Source organism: Orbicella faveolata, unplaced genomic scaffold (assembly GCF_042242905.1).
Source record: "Orbicella faveolata isolate gen_17 unplaced genomic scaffold, um_ofav_v1 contig_2, whole genome shotgun sequence".
In the NCBI taxonomy this organism is placed as follows: domain Eukaryota; kingdom Metazoa; phylum Cnidaria; class Anthozoa; order Scleractinia; family Merulinidae; genus Orbicella; species Orbicella faveolata.
The window spans coordinates 20635001-20654959 of NW_028301547.1; the positions used below are offsets into that span (position 1 = coordinate 20635001).

General features: G+C 38.6%; 2 protein-coding genes across 4 annotated transcripts in view; both read right to left on the minus strand.

Moving 5' to 3' along the window:
- The window catches only part of LOC110043483 (3'-5' exoribonuclease HELZ2-like), a 67003-nt gene extending 59937 nt beyond the window's left edge, over positions 1 to 7066 (minus strand). For 2 of the 3 annotated variants that reach the window (XM_089290207.1, XM_089290205.1), the window contains exon 1: positions 2517 to 3008. The gene's annotated coding sequence lies outside the window, so the exon portion shown is untranslated. Of the gene's footprint in view, positions 1 to 2516; positions 3009 to 6649 lie in introns of those variants that run through there. The other variant, XM_089290206.1, reaches the window with a different exon arrangement.
- Positions 7067 to 14225: 7159 nt separating this feature from the next.
- The window catches only part of LOC110043337 (3'-5' exoribonuclease HELZ2-like), a 37900-nt gene continuing 32166 nt past the window's right edge, over positions 14226 to 19959 (minus strand). The window contains exons 35-39 of the mRNA XM_089290203.1: positions 19422 to 19748; positions 19044 to 19277; positions 17988 to 18147; positions 16867 to 17034; positions 14226 to 16102 (exon numbers count right to left, since the gene is read on the minus strand). Coding sequence (XP_089146329.1) covers positions 15999 to 16102; positions 16867 to 17034; positions 17988 to 18147; positions 19044 to 19277; positions 19422 to 19748 — 993 coding nt within the window. The 3' untranslated portion in view covers positions 14226 to 15998. The remainder of the gene's footprint in view (positions 16103 to 16866; positions 17035 to 17987; positions 18148 to 19043; positions 19278 to 19421; positions 19749 to 19959) is intronic.

Genomic DNA, 19959 nt, shown 5'->3' on the forward strand with positions numbered 1-19959 from the left:
TCCTAATGCTCTAACTTCCAAAAAGACTCAAAATCATGAGATAAGTATATATTTTTCAACAAACTCGATCGTACCCATGTGTCACGCACCTCTATAACCCTGAAATTCAAAATGCTCTTGTTTCCAAACGAAGTACACTACTGAGCGGTAAAATTGTAAACAGATATAAATTTACCCCCTCTTATACCTAAAGGGGATAAAAAATTTGGTGGCTCTTTAGTTTTCAGTCGATTTTAGAAAATGACATCACGTCACGTGAAAACGATCTATAGAGTACTTTTTCCGTGTTTACATAGCCTCATCTAAACACTTGGGGGGTCGAATTCTCCCAACCCCCTTCGTGTTTAGATGAGGCTATGTAAAATCGGATATTGCTTAATTAGCATATGTAGTTGCATAATGTTCACAAAACGAGAATATTCTACTCTTTATTTATTTTGCTCCTTACTCTCGGTTTTCCAAAGCTTCTCGCTTTCCATGCAAATTGATCTTTTTAGTTTGGAGTTTTCAGGGTGTCTTTATTACTTTTATCACTAAATATAGCAACAGATGAAGTTGAATATAGAAGAGCTGTCTGGTCTTGTTGCCTTAGGCTGCAAGTCCGCGCGTGTAGGTTTCTGTGAGCCACACGTCATTTAAAGTTGCTCGATTTTCCAGTTTGCTTGCACAAATAGAACAGGTTAGATAATTAATGATAAAACTACAGGTTAACAGCCATTTTCTGGAAGGAAAAACGATCGAAGCGTGGTTTCGTGATTGATGGAAACACCGTTAATTTTTTGCTTTCTTTGCGGTTTCATCTCATATCTGATTGATGGCGTCAAAAGTTCAAAGGTTTTTTGACTTTCTCAGTAATTATGAAAGGAACTGATTGAAGTAAATATGATTTAAATATCACTTATATTATACTTGATGACTTATATATTGGCAAATAAAGTCCGGGAGTTAAGAGTAATTTCTGCCCTGCTCTTGTATCTACCAGTTATTTCAGTTGGATCAGTCATAAATATTGGTAACCGATGGTGAAAGAAATTAGTGCAACTTTCGTTTGACAAATCGATGCCTTAGATGCAAAGACCTTTGGATTGAGAGGCATTGTTAGTTAGTCATGCTGCCGAGAACCCATCACGACAAAAACTAGGAGCAGCCCCCTTTTTTTTCTTAGTTCGTGGAATAATAGTATATTTGATGACTTGATCGAAAGGGTCACGTAGCACTTTTGGATTAGTCTACGACTTGTCGCCACCCGTTCAGTCAACCAATGATGATTTACATTTAAATGTCCTTTACATTACGCCGAACCCTAGAACTACAATCGCTGCCAAAGTCAAGACTTGATCTCAAAGTTTGCTAAAAGTGTGATAACCCCCTTACGATATTTCAGTAATTATACGGCCATATGGGCGAATAGTTAACTGTATGGGCGAAACGTCGTACTGATGTACCGGCGTACGTTTCCACTTAAAATCATTCAAGCATATATTTTATCAGTTGTAAATAAACTAATTGCAGCCTCCCATTTAATCCAAACAGATGAATGTCCCTTAATGTTATTTTATAGAGTTACTGTAACACGCATGATACTCTTGGACGAGTGAGTATGCCGGTCTATGATTCTATAATAATTCATTTCAATTTTCTTCTTCAACGCAATATCCATTGCGCACTTTATGCCGTGGGATCAAGATTTCTTTCCAAGCCAGACACTTAATGTCAAATAAAAACCTCTTAAATTAAAACATTGGACGGAAATGTGGTGTTCATTCGCAATGTAGCAAATAAAATATCTCTAAGACGTGAACCAATATTGCATTTCATTGATCACTGGAAGTTTTCTTTCCAAACATTATAAGCCGATATAAGCAGAATTTTTTAAAATCACTATTGAACTATTGTTATTATGATATCGACGAATATCGATATCAGATTCATTAATAGCAATCTCATGAAACTGATTGCTGGCTTAGTCAGGTGCTGTCGTCCAAATCAAAACAGCGATTATTTAAAGAAAACGATAAATGCTTGAACAAATGAACGTACTGCTGTGTCGAGCGTTTGTTTCCTTATAAGACGCTCACATAATTGTGACATATCGATGCGCATGTCGATGCCGGTTGCTCATCTGGAAGTACTCAGCTTAGACTTTGGTCTTGATATACTGCACACTGGTAAAACTGTCTTAAAGGTTTTTTCATTTTTTGTCATCCCGTAAATGGCTATTCCTTCATAAGAATCGACTGGCATCATCACCTTACACTAACTTTAAATTGCAATTTAAAGATATCATTTCCTCATAGACGTCATTATATCTCTCGTATGCAAAATTCGCTTCAAGTCATTTGTTTGTGTTTTCTAAAAGGACATACACGTAGCTAAAAACGATCGATTGCAACGGTTAATCAGGATTTTGCTGGCGACTATCGATTATGACAACATAAAAATATCTTTCTATTGACCGATCCTCGATCAAAATTCAATTAACAAAACTTCAATCATCTTTGCGCTGCCAGACTCACCTGAAATCCACTACAAATTTCACTGATCTTAATTTGTTAAATGTCGGGTATCAGACTGGAATGATTAAGTCCTCTTGATATCATTTTTAGGTCTCCGTATTCAGATGGTTTGCTGGGAAATGTTTTTTTTTTTTAGGAAAATTGAAAGTGTTTATTTTCTCGGACGACTGGTACTAATTGACATGTATTTTGTTTTGCTGTACCGCTGACTAGGAAAAGCACCAGCTCGTGAACACATTAATTGAGTTTCACCTAAAGTGAGGACTGGGGACGAACCCAAGGAGCAAAACAGAATACGTAAAGAAACATTTTTCGGCAGGAAATAAAAGATAAAAAATCCATATTCGCTAGAGAAAATCGTAGCATATTGTATTAAACAATTTATGCACAACCATTATGCTTCTCGGATTTAGGCGAATATACTTTATTAACATTTTAACATTTCTCGGAAAAGCAAAGGGATACGCAGAATCACAACACGAATATCAATCATTATTATAACTGGGACGAGCCCAGTCAGACCACAAAACTAAAACAAAACGTTCACTGAATTTGTCAAAAGAAACAAAGACGCTTTTCTTCTGCTGATAATTAGGCCATATTGTCTTTTTTTTATAAGTATTTAAAACACATGTCACAAAATCACGCGTTAGGATCGTCATTTCCTGCTTCCTGGTTCCAAGAAGATCTCCTAAATATTGTACCTTACACTTTCAGTAAACGTCAGGTTTGTCGGAATTCACATAACAATATTAAAACGAAATCTTCCAGCATAACTTGGAAGAGCCATAGGACACCCAGAATAATAAACATGCTACGTCATAATAGGTCTTGAAATATCAGGAACTTGAACCTGACCTGTAACGATACATTATATTAGACATCATCATCTGGACTCGTCAAAGGGAAAAACAAAACCCTTTCCTGGCGCTGCAAATTAGAAGTTTCTCATCCATCGGATTATCAGTTCCAGTTTTATCAGTTCCAAAACTGACGAGCATCCCCGACCTTTTAATTTAATATAGAAGTCTCCCCCCCCCTCCCCCACCCCCCCCCCACCTAGGGGAAAAATCGTCCATTAAAATATAGGCCCACGTCAGCTTTCTGAAAATCGGCTGAATAAAGTCCGCGGTCCCGTCCACATGTCTACGTTTACGCCTATAGAGCGACATTTCCTCGCCTTTCGCCCACCCATAAAATACATTAAGGGGAGGGTTTCACGGTGCGGCGAATGTCTCTAAATCAAAATACTTTTGTTCGCTTGTTATCAACGTTATCGCTTTAAAAACCCCACGCAGATGTAGTTCAGTAATCACATGCTATAGTTAGTTGTGGCAAAATATAGGATGACCAAAATTCTTAGTAGATTTCAGTGGATTTACCGACGCTGTCGACCGTTGAGTTTAGTTTTGACCCGTACGATATATCCTACGGTTGAGGATTTTACGGTTATTTGCATGCAAAATAAGGTAACTTGTTTACGATTGACTCATAAAAAATGAGAAACTGGGGCTGTGTCAAAAAGCGTGCACAGGCGAGTAAATAATACAGACATGCGCCGAACCGTGAAACCCTCCGTTGAAAGCCTGATATTTTCGTAACTGCTCTTCAAAGTGAATCAATTCGTGGACGGCAAACCATCTTGGTTTACATATTCCCGTGTGGACGGGATAAACAGATACACATGTTAACGATGCATTTGGCAAGAAAATATGCTCGGCTATTTGTCCGCGGACACTACCTGTGAGCTTTGAGGAACAGATAATGTCCAAGAAAAATATCCGAACATATTTTCAAAGTCAATTGGAGGGTATTGTGTTTATTATTCAACTTCTGTGGTCGATAAATTTATCGGTGAAAGAGGGAGAGTGTGACAGTTTTGCGTGCGCACGCCGACCAGTCCGGCAAACAGGTTTGCTACTGTACAAATAACTGTACAATATCGCTCTTTATTTGTACTGTTTTTTGGACGGTATTAGCTGCAGTTGGATAATAATCTCGGATATTCTCCGATTTTAGCAGGGGAATATTCGGTCACGTGACGCGTTTAGACTAATCGCGCGCGAGCGAAAATATCTGATGGACTATAATGACGAATATGCTGAAAATTCAATTTATCTAACTGCAAAGCTACAGCGGGGTTCGTTGGTAGCTATCTCGTGACTTACGAACAGCGGATGAGATAATAACCAATAAAAACACCACGTCAAAGAATTTGTGGTAAGATTGCCATAGTTACGTTAGTATCCCTTTGTGATAACTCCGGCTTTTCCTAGAAATGTTGGCCTTAGTACGTAACGTCTGTAGGCGAATATTCCATATGGTTTACGCCGCGTTAACGCCTGCCCACACGGAAACGACAAACGGATACGTACAAACGAAATATCTATTAACCTAGAGCGCCTGCGTACACTGAACATGGCGGCACCATTAAGAATTAGATAAGTGTCATCTTTAGTAATCTCCTATAACATCACAATTTATTGACTTTATCCACTAAATGGTTTTCGAATAATTCTTTTACAGCCGATTTCAGTGCAGTGTATAGACCCGGGTTTTTGAAACACGATTCGCCGGTGCATGATTCGCCCGTCATGATTCGACCGCGAGGCTACCACAGCTCTGCTAATTTCTTAAATGATGAGATATCAAGTTAAAAGACTATTTCGACAAAATTTAAGGTAAAAACCTTGGTAGCATGCATTCACTTAAGATAAGCCACGATTTTCAGCTTTTAGCGGCAAAAACAGGTCGACGGTTTAACTCGCGCATTACGTCTCGCATTCAACAGGTCATGAACCTCAAAACCTGTTTAGTAGCGATTAGATTCAGCGGTATTTTCACTGAATTCATCACAGGAGACGAAAATGAACACTAACACACGTGCGATGACAGAAATTGTCGCCTACAATAATTTATTTTCAAGCCATCATCAATCGCTGATGAGTGCAAACATTTCTTGACAGGAAGGCGTGACACGTTCTCGACTCGTTGTGTTGAAACTTGAAAGAAGAGAAAATCGAACAATTCAGTTACGGGGTAAAATACCTAATTGTGCAAACGCTTTGGCGACATTGTAGTGTCATTTGTTGTCGTATTTTGGCGAGATGTAGTTCAAGTTGAAGCACAATGAGCACAGAAAAATGCGAATGACAAAATGAAACTAACATGTTTATACTGTTGCGTCGCCGAAGCGATGCAAATTTTAAAATCTACGCTTGGCAATATACACTAATGTTCATGATGCTAAAAATTCAACAAGGATATACATTAAAGGAAAATATAATTTGCCACCGAAAAATACTAGCAGAATGTATTTCTCTAGTCAAATGTTGCTATTTTAAATACCCTTTTTGTGCCAGTCGCAGGCTAACTTTGTTACGGACGTACTTTTTGCCATTTTTCTGGCGTGATTGGTGGTCCAAAATTCCAACAACGCTGCTAACACACCGTCGTCTCCTATCGGGCCTGCTAGTGACAGAATGCGAGCTTCAGCGAATTTCTGCTCACAAATTACATTTTGTCGGCTATGACATTGGCAACCGCAAGAAATACCAGTTCTACCGCCGAACTTCGAATTGCCCCTTTCCAAACGCTCAAGGTTCTTCTTCTGGTAGAAAACAAATCGTAGCGACACCTTTTGCTTTGTCATCCTTTATTTATACATAAAGCAGGCTCTGCCTCCCGCTTATTATGGTAGAGTTTTGCTGTCCGTTTCCACGATCTCGCAACTATCCTCCATTTTCCATACCACCACGTACAGGTGCTTCTTGTCAGAATCAAGTGGTTATGGTCGAATCGTGACGGGCGAATGATGTATGGGCGAATCATGTAAAAAAAACCGGGTCTTTGCACTGCACTGAAATCGGCTGTAATTGCGACAGGATTGCGTGACAGTGCAAGCCAAGAATTGTTTTGCTGGGGTCAACATAAATTAGTTTCTTTCAGCTTAAATGTATAATAATTCGCTACATGGGTTTCATTCTTGTAAAGACACATAACTCTGTTACAAGAAAATAACGAGGGAATATCGTTTAGTTCGAGATTTTAACTTAATTATACTTCACGAAGTTTCTCAGAGCGTTTTAGATAGGTGTAATCGAACAGATACATTGGTAAACAAATTCCCTAACCTTTCTGCTCTTGTTGCTCAGACGTTCTTGAGTTCGTGCTGGGATTCTACTTGACGGTGACGCTTCTGAAGCTGCTTTTTATCAAGTTGAAGAGTTGATAGCCCCGGTAGCTCCTTTGGTATAACATGATTCTTGATAAATTCACTCAAAATGTTCGCTCGTAAATTGATCTCTCGTAAGGCTTGCAGACCGACCCGATCCGAAAACGCTTAACGTCCTTTAGTGTTGGTCTACCGCGAACGGTGTGTTCGTTTGTATGTGATTTCATCGCCCTAGAAATCATGGAATCCGTGCTAACCTTTCACGATGACAACTTCTGTAAATTCCATGTGCTGTACGCATGCGCTTTAGAGACCTTACGGCGATTTGTGACTGAACGAGGAAAAAAAAAAAGTAAAAATAGAGAGAGCCGAAATTTAAACCCGGGCCTCGCTGCCTGAGTAATAATTAATAAGTGGTTTTTATTGTACCGTGCTATTAGGTTGTTTTGGTATCTTTAGAATGGATGGAACGAATTGACAAACCAGCACTTGAATAAAAAGAGATCTTATTTCCCAAGTTACCCACGTTTTCAGATTTTTAAAATGTAAAACTGTTAATATCTCCTAAAGTATATACTTGGGACACACATCACTACACGGTTACGTAAGCTCACGTAAGTTATCTAGACATCAATGTAATTATAACTTACAAATATACATATTGATGCTGGATGGCGATTCAGTTCAAGCCATGGTCCATATGCTAAATTTATAAATTAACGCTCCTTTGGAAAGTCTTGTTATGATATTTACTTTCATGATGTAATAAGTGTCTACAATAAGTGTCTATAAAAGGGTTTTCTTCGGGCTGAGCCTATAGAATTAAAAAGATAAACTTAAAACTTTGAAGATATTTCCGTATAAGTTATCTAGATAACAATAATATTTACAAATATACATATTGGTACTGGATGCCGAATCAGTACAGGCTATGATTCATATCTTAAATTAAATTAACCCTCTTTGGGAAGCCTTGTTATATCATTTACACTCATAAGTGTCTATAAAAGGTTTTTCTCGTTTTTCAGACTAAAACTATATAGAATTTAAAACATAAGCTTAAAACTTTAAAGGCTTTTGCGTATTCTTGCATTCTTTACGCTTGTTTTTTCCTACTATTCCTATAAGTCTGGTACGAGTGGACAGTAAGATGTGTATTGTCTTTATTATGTGGCCTCTATTATAGCCGTGCACTGTGGTGGGGACTGCACTATAATGAAATCATGCACTAGACCCAGTAGTCCGTGCGAGCTAGTTGTGAAAGACTCAACAGGAAGTGGATCGAGTTAGAGTGTAGGCTTCTGGAAAATGATTTAACCCTCGCTCACGTTTTATCCCTGGATAAGCACAACTGGTCTTTAGGTTATAGTCACGATTCTATTTCAAAGACATCGAAGTGTGCTGTCTAATTAACAATTAGATTAATATGAACTTGAGATTTCTATGAGGTCGTAATAGCTAATTAGGCCGGGGGTCTAGTCAACTATCATCTCATAGTAATCGAAAGCGTATTATCCATTAGTTTCAGTAGAACTCTAACTGAAATTTCCTTCAAATAATGTTTTTCAATTATTTCTTTACTTGGTATAAATCTTTACGCTTTAGAAAAATTGAGCGCATTGAATTCTCGTTCAATACGCTCGCTTATCGGATTTTTCACCAATTTCGAGCGTTTGAATTAAAGAAACTTTGAATGTCTTTCGTTTAGTCTCCTCCGGAATACAATGATTCACTTGCTTTTAACTGTACATCCAAAACTTCGGAAAAACGAGAAGGCGTCACCATTTCGTAGTCGACTTACAACCACTGCAAACTTATGGCTGATAGCTCAGCCGATCAGATTGCAGCATTTGCGTTGTGGAATTCTACTAATACAGGATATAAACGACGTTTAGTCGCGACTGGTAATTCCTCTTTCAGAAGGTAGTGGCCATTTTCAGTTCCACTTGAGTACAGGCGGGTAGCTGAATTCAAGGCCAGCCTCCACTTTCTACGAAGCAGGCTTTCTTTTGACAATGATCAATAAGCTCCACATTTCACAAACCTCTAGCAAATTCTTGTTACCTGTAAAAGAGAAACCACATAAAAATTACAAGCATGCACAGGGGTTTTTCCACAGCGTACAAACGTAGCGAGTTAGTGTAGAGTGTAGCATGTAATAAATTATAGTGATACCACTGATAAATAATTATCCCAAACACTCACAAGTTTTAACTTATCTTACCGATGATAACAAGTCCTCGTTTCGCTCTTGTCAGAGCAACATTGATTTGATACTCATCGGTCACAAATCCCAGGTTCTCTCCTAGCCACCCGCCGTCAGGTTCGTGGTTTATCTGGAAGTCTGGTAGTGAGCGGACCAAAGATATGATCACAAAATCGAATTCACTGCCTACGGGAAAAATGATTTATGGTCACTAGTCTCCTGGGTAGGTCCAGCCGGTGAATGGCACTTTTTTCCCATTTGTAGGCAAGGTCGAGGTTTTCACTGCTAATGATAATCACGATGCTAGCCAGATGAGAATAGGCGAAGTAAGATTCTAATGAACATGATAGGATGAAAGCACTATGGCATTAATTAAAGAAGAAATACCACGGATACAAGCTAATGCAAAAGGTTTCAAGTTTGTTTAATTGGTTGTGAAATTCACAATAGTCTTGACCATCGATTTACTTGCAGTGGCAGCGCATAGCGGATGGAATCCGGCCACGATTTAGATCGGAAGTTGGCAATTCCATGACCACCAAGTGGCGACCCAAACTTTATGAGGAAAGGAAAGACAAAGCAAAAGTGTGTCAGCAGGATCCCATACTAAGGACGCAGTTTTAATTTGATATTCTTGTTGATCCCAACTATATTGGCACCACGCGTTTTCCAAGTGTCTGATAAAGTTTTGAACGACTAGTAGATTTATACTAAAACAATTAGATTATTCGCTCTCGCTTTCTATGCGTGATAGTTGACTCGGGCTGCGCCCTCTTCAGCTATCCCGCGATATAAATTTCGAGCTCATAATTTAATTGCTTAATAGCTGGACTGAGGCGAAATGCAGAACCTAATGTCATCCGACAGAAACTGAGATTGTGTATGAAAGCCTTAGCATAAACCAGCTGACAATATATTTCTATAAAGAATACCGATATGCGATAAACTCGATAATCCAGAGGTCGACTATAACCATCGCCATGCATGGAATTGCCAATGCCAATCAGATTGCAAAACAGTAGAGTTATTGTTGATGCTTTTAGATTGTTTGTTTCTTTTTGATTTGGTTTGTTCCCCCGACGGAGGTGACCTTGTGATAGACTTACCTGATATTTGTTTTAAAGTATCACGGCCTACCTTGGTTTTTGACAAAGTGGCAAGCAAACAAGCAGATCGAGACAAGAAATACAAACAAACAGGTAGACCGCAAAGAAAAAAACAGCCAACCAAACAAACAACCAGTCAACAAACCAATCAACCAACCAATCAACCAACCAACCAACCCTAACCAACCAACCAACCAACCAACCAACCAACCAACCAACCAACCAACCAACCAACCAACCAAACAAACAAACAAACAAATGAAAAAGCTTGGTTAAAGTTGCTTCCGAGGGAAAAGTAGTGATATTATCAAGTAAACGGGCAAATAATTCGTGAAAGAACCCTTACTCAACCAGTCTGCTTTCTTGCATGAGCCCGATCAGTGTTCTCTCTGATCATAATCTCTATTGTTTATACAGTCACCCGATCGACTGAGGACAAGTAACATTACTATAGTACATATTTGTGAGATCTACTTACATTGGGCCTCAAATGCTTGCACCACACTGCTAACTTAAAGGCTGGAACAAAATCTCCAAGACACGCTATTGCTTTCATCTTGATAAAAACAGATTTTGCAAGCAAATTCTTATTGTTGCTGCAATCCGCATGCTCAAAGAATCTAAGGCCGGTGTAAAATTAAGAACAGTATGTGTTGTTGGGAGATGTCGTTCAAATGCTGACAAAGTAAGCTTAATTGTGAAGACGTCCGCCAAAAAAAGGAAGGCGGTAGATACGGAAGCTAACAACTAACTTATATGTATCACCATCGCAGTCCTGGATGGTCTCAAGATATTTGCCCTGTGTGAAACAACATGTATAAGTTGTCAGTGACACAGAAAAAAGAATTGTTAGCACCAGAGTTGATGCAAAAAGTAAAAGTCGATTCTGTTCGAAAGCTATGTTACATGCCTCGTAAAATTAATAATAATAATAATAATAATAATAATAATAATGATGATAGTGATAGTGATAGCGATAGTAATAATGGCAATGGCAATGGCAATGGTAATGGTAATGCCCCAGGACCATGGTATGGTCTCGGCCCTAAGGACTCCCAGCAAGTATTACGTGAGGACGATAATAATAATAATAATAATGATGATAATAATACTAATAAAACTTTAATTAAGTGTCAAACCATGTAGCCTGGGAGAGACCCATACTAATAATGGGACACAGACTAATACAAATTACAAAACTGAGAAGATTAAAATATCAACACTAAAATATGAATGATACAAAATGCAGTCTAAAATGTTTCAAAGATAAAGCTAAACATTATAGGTAACTATTGATAGCTGATCTAATTTAAAAATATATTAATTTTACTAATAAGATTTCAGAATGTCATGTTGAGCAGAGGATACCACCCTTGCAGTCGGCTTCTATTTACTTAGTTACATCTTTGCCACGAATGCGCCTTTTAAAATCATTAACTGTTTTGGCTGATCTGTGATCCTTAGACAGTTCTCCCCATGATTCGAGTCCTAAATATCGCAGTGAGTGCCTACCGTACGTTACAGAGTTATACCTAGGAGTGGAAAAATCAAATTGCCTCAAATCGTACCTCGAGTTATGTTCATTAAAAAGATAAACTTACCATTTTATAGAAACTTGCAAAAAAGCTTTTCGGCAATGACAGAAGTATCCATGAGAGGTAAAGTTAGGGTAATTCAACGCAAAAGTATAAATCACTGCTGCCTCTTCATATAGTTGTGTTTGAAATTTTTCATCACCCTCCTTCTTCAATCCCAATAAAAATGGATCCTGCAAATGCGATCGATAAACTGCGGTGATAAGAGACAAGGACGGATGACTTTCAAAAGTGACGGAATTTAAACTGAACTGAAAGCTACATGTATGCGATGCAAGGAATAGATTGGCAGTGTTAATGTCATTCAACTAAGTTTACAAACGGCGCGCATGTCATCTGCATGTCATTTCCCACTTGTTGTTTTTTACCACATTAACTTCCGGTCGTTTTGTAAAATTAAAATCCAATAAAATTAAGCTATAATTTCCAAAAACGCTACCGAATTTAATAAAACAATCATTCCATTCGCGCTTGTTGGATATGGGATTTGTTATAGCCAACTCGGCCCTAGGGACCTCATTGGCCTGGCTATTTACCATCTCATTTCCAACACGGGCTCATGGAATAATTGTTAAATAGCCCCGTCAAAGACCACATTCAAAAGGCCGTCGATAAAACCAGGAACATGGAACATTCCGGAACATCGAATAATTATCATAATTACGCGAAAAATCTGTAAAATAAAATTTCAAAAAATTAAATCAAACAAAAATAAACTGGTATCAGCTCGGAAAATAGAAACAAAACAAAAACATAAAAAAAAAAGGAAAGAAGAAAGAAAAATGAAAGTGACTCCAATGAGTGAAGGGTAACAACAACAACAACAACAAGAACAGAAACCTTTATTAACGTGTCTGGGGTATTTAGCATTGCTGCTAATTGGGGACACACACAAAACAAGAAATTATGAATATAAAAATGAGTAAGTATATATTAAAAAGTTAATAAGCAACTAAGAAGAGTAATCCATTCCTTCCAGTCGTTCATCGTCAGTTTAATCACGTGACTGTCCTTTATTCCCAGATTTCGTTCTTCACAGAAAACTAAGGTGGTGGCGTTCGAACTCCTTAATCAGACCTAAAAGTATGGGTACACGAGTGTGATTTCTTTATTCAATTCATTACGTCGGTACAAAGATATGCGTATACACGATTTCTCATGAAGAAATAGTCTCTCCATGAGATAGAAATAGAAACTCTTCGGCATCGAGTTTCTTGTCTAAACTAGTTCGGACTGCTCGACCTCTGATGACAGTGTAAACAAATACAAACACAAAATTTAAAAACATGTAGCGACGCGCGCGCTGTCGTGCGGGGTCGCTGGTCAACACTTTATTGTCTCTAGAAATATTTGTTACAAGTGTTGGCGATCTGAAATTGAATTCTAACTGTCACCCACAGTTCAAATGCATCTCCTGGAAAATGTTTGTCCAGTACAAGTTAATACTTAAAACTACTTTTACTGCAGGCTATAATCTATTCATCGCTAGTTCAACTTCACGTGCAGATCGTTATCTGACATTCGATCAAACTTAGTTTTAAATCGAGCCATTCGAACACCACCAAAGTAAACCAGAAATGCGAAAACCGCGCGTGAACGCGCTGCTCTATAAATCTTTGATTACCACTAGTTTATCAATAATAACTTGCTTGTTACTCGAGCTTCCGGAAAGGCCGAGTCTGTACTTAGTGGGGCATAGTGCCAGGCGTTCCTAGCGGAGCGGCGCCAAAAATTGGTGATGATAAATAGCAACATGAAGATGGAATAGGGACAAAACTATGAATACTGACTTAACAAGCAGCTGTATGATGCTCAGACAAACACCTCAGGTGTTGAAGAAATCAGGAATCAAAAAAGGAGACGCAATGAATAACCCGGCATTCATCGTCAGAATCGTCCATGTTTGTGTTGAAAAACAGAGTGCTGAAAAGCGACGTGGCGCAATTGGCGGGAAAGAAGAGGATCCTGCACTCATTGTGGTCAGTTGAATGAATACCCAACGCTCCCTACCCCTCTGCTACCGACTCCCCTATCCCCAATAATATCTTTTCATATTTCAAGCTGATACCAGTTTATTTTTGTTTATTTTAGTTTTAAAATTTTAATTTTACATATTTTTCGCATAATTATGATAATTATTCGATGTTCCGGGATGTTCCGGAATGTTCCATGTTCCTGGTTTTATCGACGGCCCGTTCAAAATACCTTGTTTTTTTTTTTCTTTCTGAGTTTCCGGCCTCTTTTCTGAGGAACTCAGTGCTCCTTGGCCTAATTGGTTAACTTGTCTCAACATATCATTTACCCAACAACCTGTTAGGGGTAAATTCCGACAAGCGACGTGGCCTTGAAACAGCGACACGAGAGCCACGAACTGCCGACGAACGACAGACTACTCCAGCGAAATAGGGAAAGACCGACAACGAATTTCGGATTTGTGAAAGCAGTGAATGTTTTAAACAATAACGACCAGTACTACCAGTCTTTTTTAAGTTGTACAAATACCCAATCCTTGATACGCATGTGAACATTAACTGCACTTGTATTAAAATTGTTTCAGTCCACATGATTCAATACATGCGGCAAATGCGCTCATAGCATTCCCATAGCAGCCTTCACCATGTCACATGGTTGAAAATTATTATAATTTCTATTATTGTTAAACACACGTGTTGACAGTCACGCAAACATGAACAGAGATTGAACGGTCGTCTGCTCACTGAAGGCCGCAAAACCCGAACAAAGAGTGAGTCGGCTCCGAAGAGGAACAACAAGTTGGCAAATTCGCATGCGCACACTCTTGGATACCCCATCCAAATCCCTTGATTGTTCATACCGACGAGGGAATAGATTTTCCGCCAATTTTCAAACGTGGGAAACTTCGATTTAATTTGCTATGTTCTATTTAACATATTCAAGATATCTATTAGCAGATTTGCACGTTGTCGTCATTTGACTACAACTACCAGAATTCCTTTCGTTTTTTCTTTATTATTTAAATTTTGAATTCCCAGTGGGGTTTGAAAAACAATTGCCCTGATTAACATAAGAAACAGAAAAGGTGAAGGACTCTGGTAGTTGTAGTCAAGTGTTATTTGTGTTTATATTTGCTTCCTTCATGTTATTTTCAAAATTAACAAATTATATGTTACACATATTGTTTCACTTGTGCTGAACTATTGAGATTCATTCAAACAGAATGAAAACCTAGGTAGAAAATTTATTTAAGTTGCTCAATGCTTTCTGTCTCATATTAATGACAAATAAATTGCAAATTAGGAATAAATATCCTCCCCCATATGTACCGCCCTATAGGGGGACTCATGCTGACGTAATTGTTTACATTTTCGCTCATTTTACATACGGCTTTGCGTACAGAAGGAAACATGAAAACATTAATAAAGATATCAATTGACTCTAGTCAGCTAAAGAGCTAGCGAAACTTAATAGACATTTTTAGCTCTTTGGGTGTAATATCCAAGGAGATATTGTCTTTCAAAACCTGCAAAATTTCTGGGTGGCAAAAGCGCTAACGAGCTCATACACTCTTTGTAAAATTTTGAGTTTTTAAACCCTTGTTGCACAAACAGTATTCAATACATCAGGCTCAAATTCATTGGCAGAGTTAATCGCAATATAGCCTTTCAATATTTAGAACTGATTTCTTTGTAGCTCCATCAGAAACTGAATTGCTTATGCTAATAAGGCAAAAATTGTAAACAAGGACTCCCCTATACTAGCTGCACATATGCCCTCAACTCATATAATGGAATTTTTTGTAGAAAATTGAAAAGGACTAAACTTAAAACTAATTGGTACAATGCAAAAAAATATAAAACGGCGCGAAAATCGCAAGGCCATTGTCATTGCAAATGCTTGCCACTTTTTCTTGTTTAATTAAGAGCCTTCAAAGTAGCAACTATTTTCAGAACACTTCAATTCCTAGCTTGCGTAAAAAAGAAACAGCTCTTTTCTGAGCACCCTAAATTACCCAATAATATAAAACCGAAAAGGCTCAATCATGTCAAGGATCGCTTACGGTCAAAGCTCGTAATTCCAGGAGATTCTAGATCTCGGCATTGTAAGGCTATGAGCCATGATTAGCTGATCAAACCTAGAATGATAGGATCTATCACAGCTCCTTCGAGTCAACTCAGTCTGCAAACTCAGCATACTGTTGTATAGGAGAAGGCATATACAAACTGAGAGAAGGCATCGTCGATTTTGTTGAATATCAACATTTTACGAGTAGCGGTGAATGGTTCATTACGTCATTTCTATTTGCGTTTGCCCAGCTGCCTTGACTTTGGCTTCGGTATTTCAATATAAAGCCAACATAATCGTCTCCAATAATTTTCTGCAAATTGTATGAATCGTGCATATGATGGTGTGGCAATTTCAGATTCAGTTGCTGGGCCATTCAGATTCATCTACCAGACAATGATTTTTTTCATAGAATCCTATCAACTCCTGCCACATGGGATGGACCCTCAGTAGGTTCTTGTTACCTGAGGGGATAAAGAGAACAAGTTTAATGGAAATGTAGTTAGTGCCGCTGAGTAAGGATAAATAAAAAAAAACGCCCTAGCAAATTTGCGCTAAAATCTTCTCTCATGTCAAGAGATGTACATATAAAAAAAAGGTATGCTTCGGAACAGATGGTCCATACCGCCTTAGCTTATCCTAGTTACCAGGAGTAGTTCTAGCCCGTCCTTGATGGGATTCTAAGCCATCGAGGATTCATCCCCAGCATTGATTCGCCGGTGCTGATTTGCACACCCGTTGTTGGGAAGACGCACTGTGAGGGTAAAGTTCAGTGCCAAAGAACACAATGCAATGACCCCGCCCTGGGCTCGAATCCGGACCGCTCGATGCAGAGGCAAGCGCTAATTGTTAGGATACCACGTTTCCGACTTCCAAAGTCAAAGACTCGACTAATAGTACTCTAATGCAGACTACATGCTAGTTCAATAACATAAATACGTTTATGATGGATGGAAATAATATTTTAGTTTCAATTAGCTGTTCTATTTCAGGAAACTGCTATCAATATAACAAAGAAAAGCAGTTTTGCAAATTGCAACAGTTGCAATCTTTTCCTTATTGAAAGGGGCCAGAGTACAGCAGACAAATATAGCTTGCAAGTGTCCCTGATACTCGCACGCTATCTTAACTCTGGCGTACACTTTTGATTGGGAGAAAAACGAAGGAAAGGAAAGGAAATCAAAAAGAAAAATTTACAAATAATAAAGCATCTTATGATCCTACATACCGATTACACAGAGTCCTTTTCGAGCTCGAGTAAGCCCCACATTCATTTGATGTTCATCCGTTAAGAAACCCAAATGCTCCCGGAGCCAGTAAAGTGAAGGCTCAGGGTCGATTTCATCCTTACCCAGGGAGCGCACCAAAGATAAGATGACGTAATCCCATTCACTTCCTGAGAATGAATTTTTGAAAGGTATGTGAATTGCACAAATCGCGCCACCGAGAACGCTATCATGTGAAAAGGAGATAGCGTTGCAGAAACCACAACAATAACAACTGCTACAACAACAACAAAAATAGCAACAACAAAAGCAATTAGAACAACAGCAACGACCAAAACAACAATAAACAACAAAAAGGTGAAACGAGGAAATTTTTGATATAGATTGGAAACCGCGACATACATTGAATAGGTGATTTGCTGCATGCTGTGCTACTTTAAATTTCCAGTCAAGTGGAAGCATTAATTAGGATATCTGCGATATTGCAATTAAGAGTTCATGTTAGGGACTGGTCAAAAAGTACAGGGGCGGGGGGAGGGGTGGGTCGGAGCATTTGAAAATGAGGTGGTTAGAAAACACATGGCCCACCCCTTCCATTTGGCACAAAACTGAGTGACTGAGTACCCCATCCCTAAGTAAAGGTTGAAAATCAGGTGACCCACCTCTATAAAACATGACATTTTTGGTGCATAATCCAACAAAATCGCATTTTGTGAATGAAATTGTGATCATATTTACGTTTTAGATTTAGTTCTTAACAATAAAACAAAATCATCTAAAAATAACATTGTTTCCCTTTACTCTTGCAACTTTAAGTCATGTCTGCAAACTCTAAGAAAACTTGACCGTAAATCTTTCACACTAGGCCTCCAGTCTCGCCACGCGTGGAACAGTGATTTATCTAGAAAAAGTCTGTAGTGCTTTGGAACTGGAAGGAGTTACCTCTGTTGTCGATTGTGTCAATTGCGTGCCAAATCCTGTTAAAAAACAGAATGACCCACCCCCATGGGCAGCTGAAAATTGAACGATGCACCCCTTTCTGCTCCCCCACCACGCAATACCTTTTGACCAGTCCCTTATAACGAAATACAAAGAAACCATAAACAAGTGAATTTAATTTTACCCTGGCTTTTTACGATGGTTGTGACTGGGATATCTTTACACCTATAGACGTTTTTTAAAGACTCGTTGATCTTGCTTCGCTGTTCTCTGTACGGTGACAAGATCACGACTTTTGACGCATCCACGTTGTGTTTGTAGACTAAGGATGTCGCCACATGCATCTGACAAAGAATAAGTTAGTATTATTCATTAATATTGGTATACTCGTAAAGGTATTCTTGGTATACTAGCTTCACAATGGGTATAGATGATCTCGTGTACTATTGATCCCAGAAGTCTGTTGAAATGGATTTTTTCCAGGCCATTACACGCTCAGTTGGTTCCATTCACGGATTCAAAGAAAATGATCAAGTGATGACGACTATCATGATCGTGTGATGAGTGAGTTTCCTGCCGTCGGGAAAGATGCTCCACAATTTGTTTACAAGTTTAATTTTTTGAGTTTCGCACTTTGTAGCAAGATAAAGTTTAAGATATGTTACAGAGAGGGTTCGACAGATGCAAAAGCCATCGCATGGATAAGATGGTTATGTTGGGAGAACACTCGAAAAGCTTGTAAATCACTCGCCTAAGGGCTCATGATTTACAAGCTTTTCGAGTGTTCGCCCAACATCCCGTGTGGGTTTATTGCGCCGTTAAACCTGTAGAAAGAGTGGTCTACTGCTTTAATAAACCGCAACAGTTAGGCTGTTATAAGTTAAAAAATGATCGGTTAATCTCATTCAATTTTTCACTTTTCTCCGTGTGATGCATGTTTGCTCAGCATATAATCTAAATGCAGACTTCCTGAGGGTTCTTACATCTTACTAGGCTTTCCTGTTAAACCAACACCCCAGCTACAAATTCAATGGCCTCATGTGGTGTGCTTGGGTTATCATCGGCTTGCCTTTAGATATTTCGATTATATTTGTTTTAAGATGTCCTAAGAAAGGCTAGTTCTTGAAATGCCGATTAACCGATAACAAGCCAAGATTATCAAGGTAAGATGGATAATCTCTTGCCGATAAGCACTCCATAACTATAGTCATAAGTTATATTTGGATAGCATCAAGCTTACCACTTTCCTGACTTCCTTCTCATTTGCTTTTGACTGTTCATTACTATGTGCCGTCTTGATGGAACTGCTTTCCTCTTCTCCCTCAACATGGCAAAATGCCATTGGAACATTTTTTCCTGAACTCCAAGCAGGCCAAAATGACTGCAAATGAGGATCTAAGGTCGGCACCGAACGATCTGTTTTTAACTTTCCTTCATAAAAGTATTTTGAGGGAAATTTGCAGATTTCTTCTTGCTGAGAAAAGCAAAAGATAATTTTTCATGTTATTGATCCTAAACGATAAATCTTAAAGTGTAACTCATATCGCTTCACGCTGCTAAATAATATATATTTCAGTCTCTCTAATGGACTGTATTGAACGGTACGTTCTTCTCTTACCATTCTGTACTGAAGCTCCAGCATCTTAGCTCGCTCAGAAAGCCTCTCAAACATAGACACACTCAAGCCAAGTGTCATTGCCAAGTTGTCCTGAATTATCGGCTGCAACTGCTTATGGTCACCAATCAAAACCACTTGTCGCGCTTTTGTACATGTAATTGGCACGAGGGATTCAAGTTCCATGCACATGCCACATTCATCCACAATGCATTGCTGGATATTGCCACAGGATCTGGTTAACCTGGGTTTTCCCGATGCTGCGCATGTGCAAAGGATGATCTGGACTCCAGACTCTTGAAGAACCCATTTTTCGGCCTGTCTGATGAGCTTGTGAAAGCGAAATGATAAAAAACGAAAAAAAAATCAGAAATAGATATTCACAAATTGGGCGAAGACTAACTTGCCCACTTTCTTCACCAGATAATTTGGAGTCCTAATGATTAATGAGCCTAATTCTCCGCCTTACCAATTAACTAAGTGTTAACGAGTAAATCAATCGATAACCAGTCCAACGCAAGACTCGTAAAAATATTGCTGG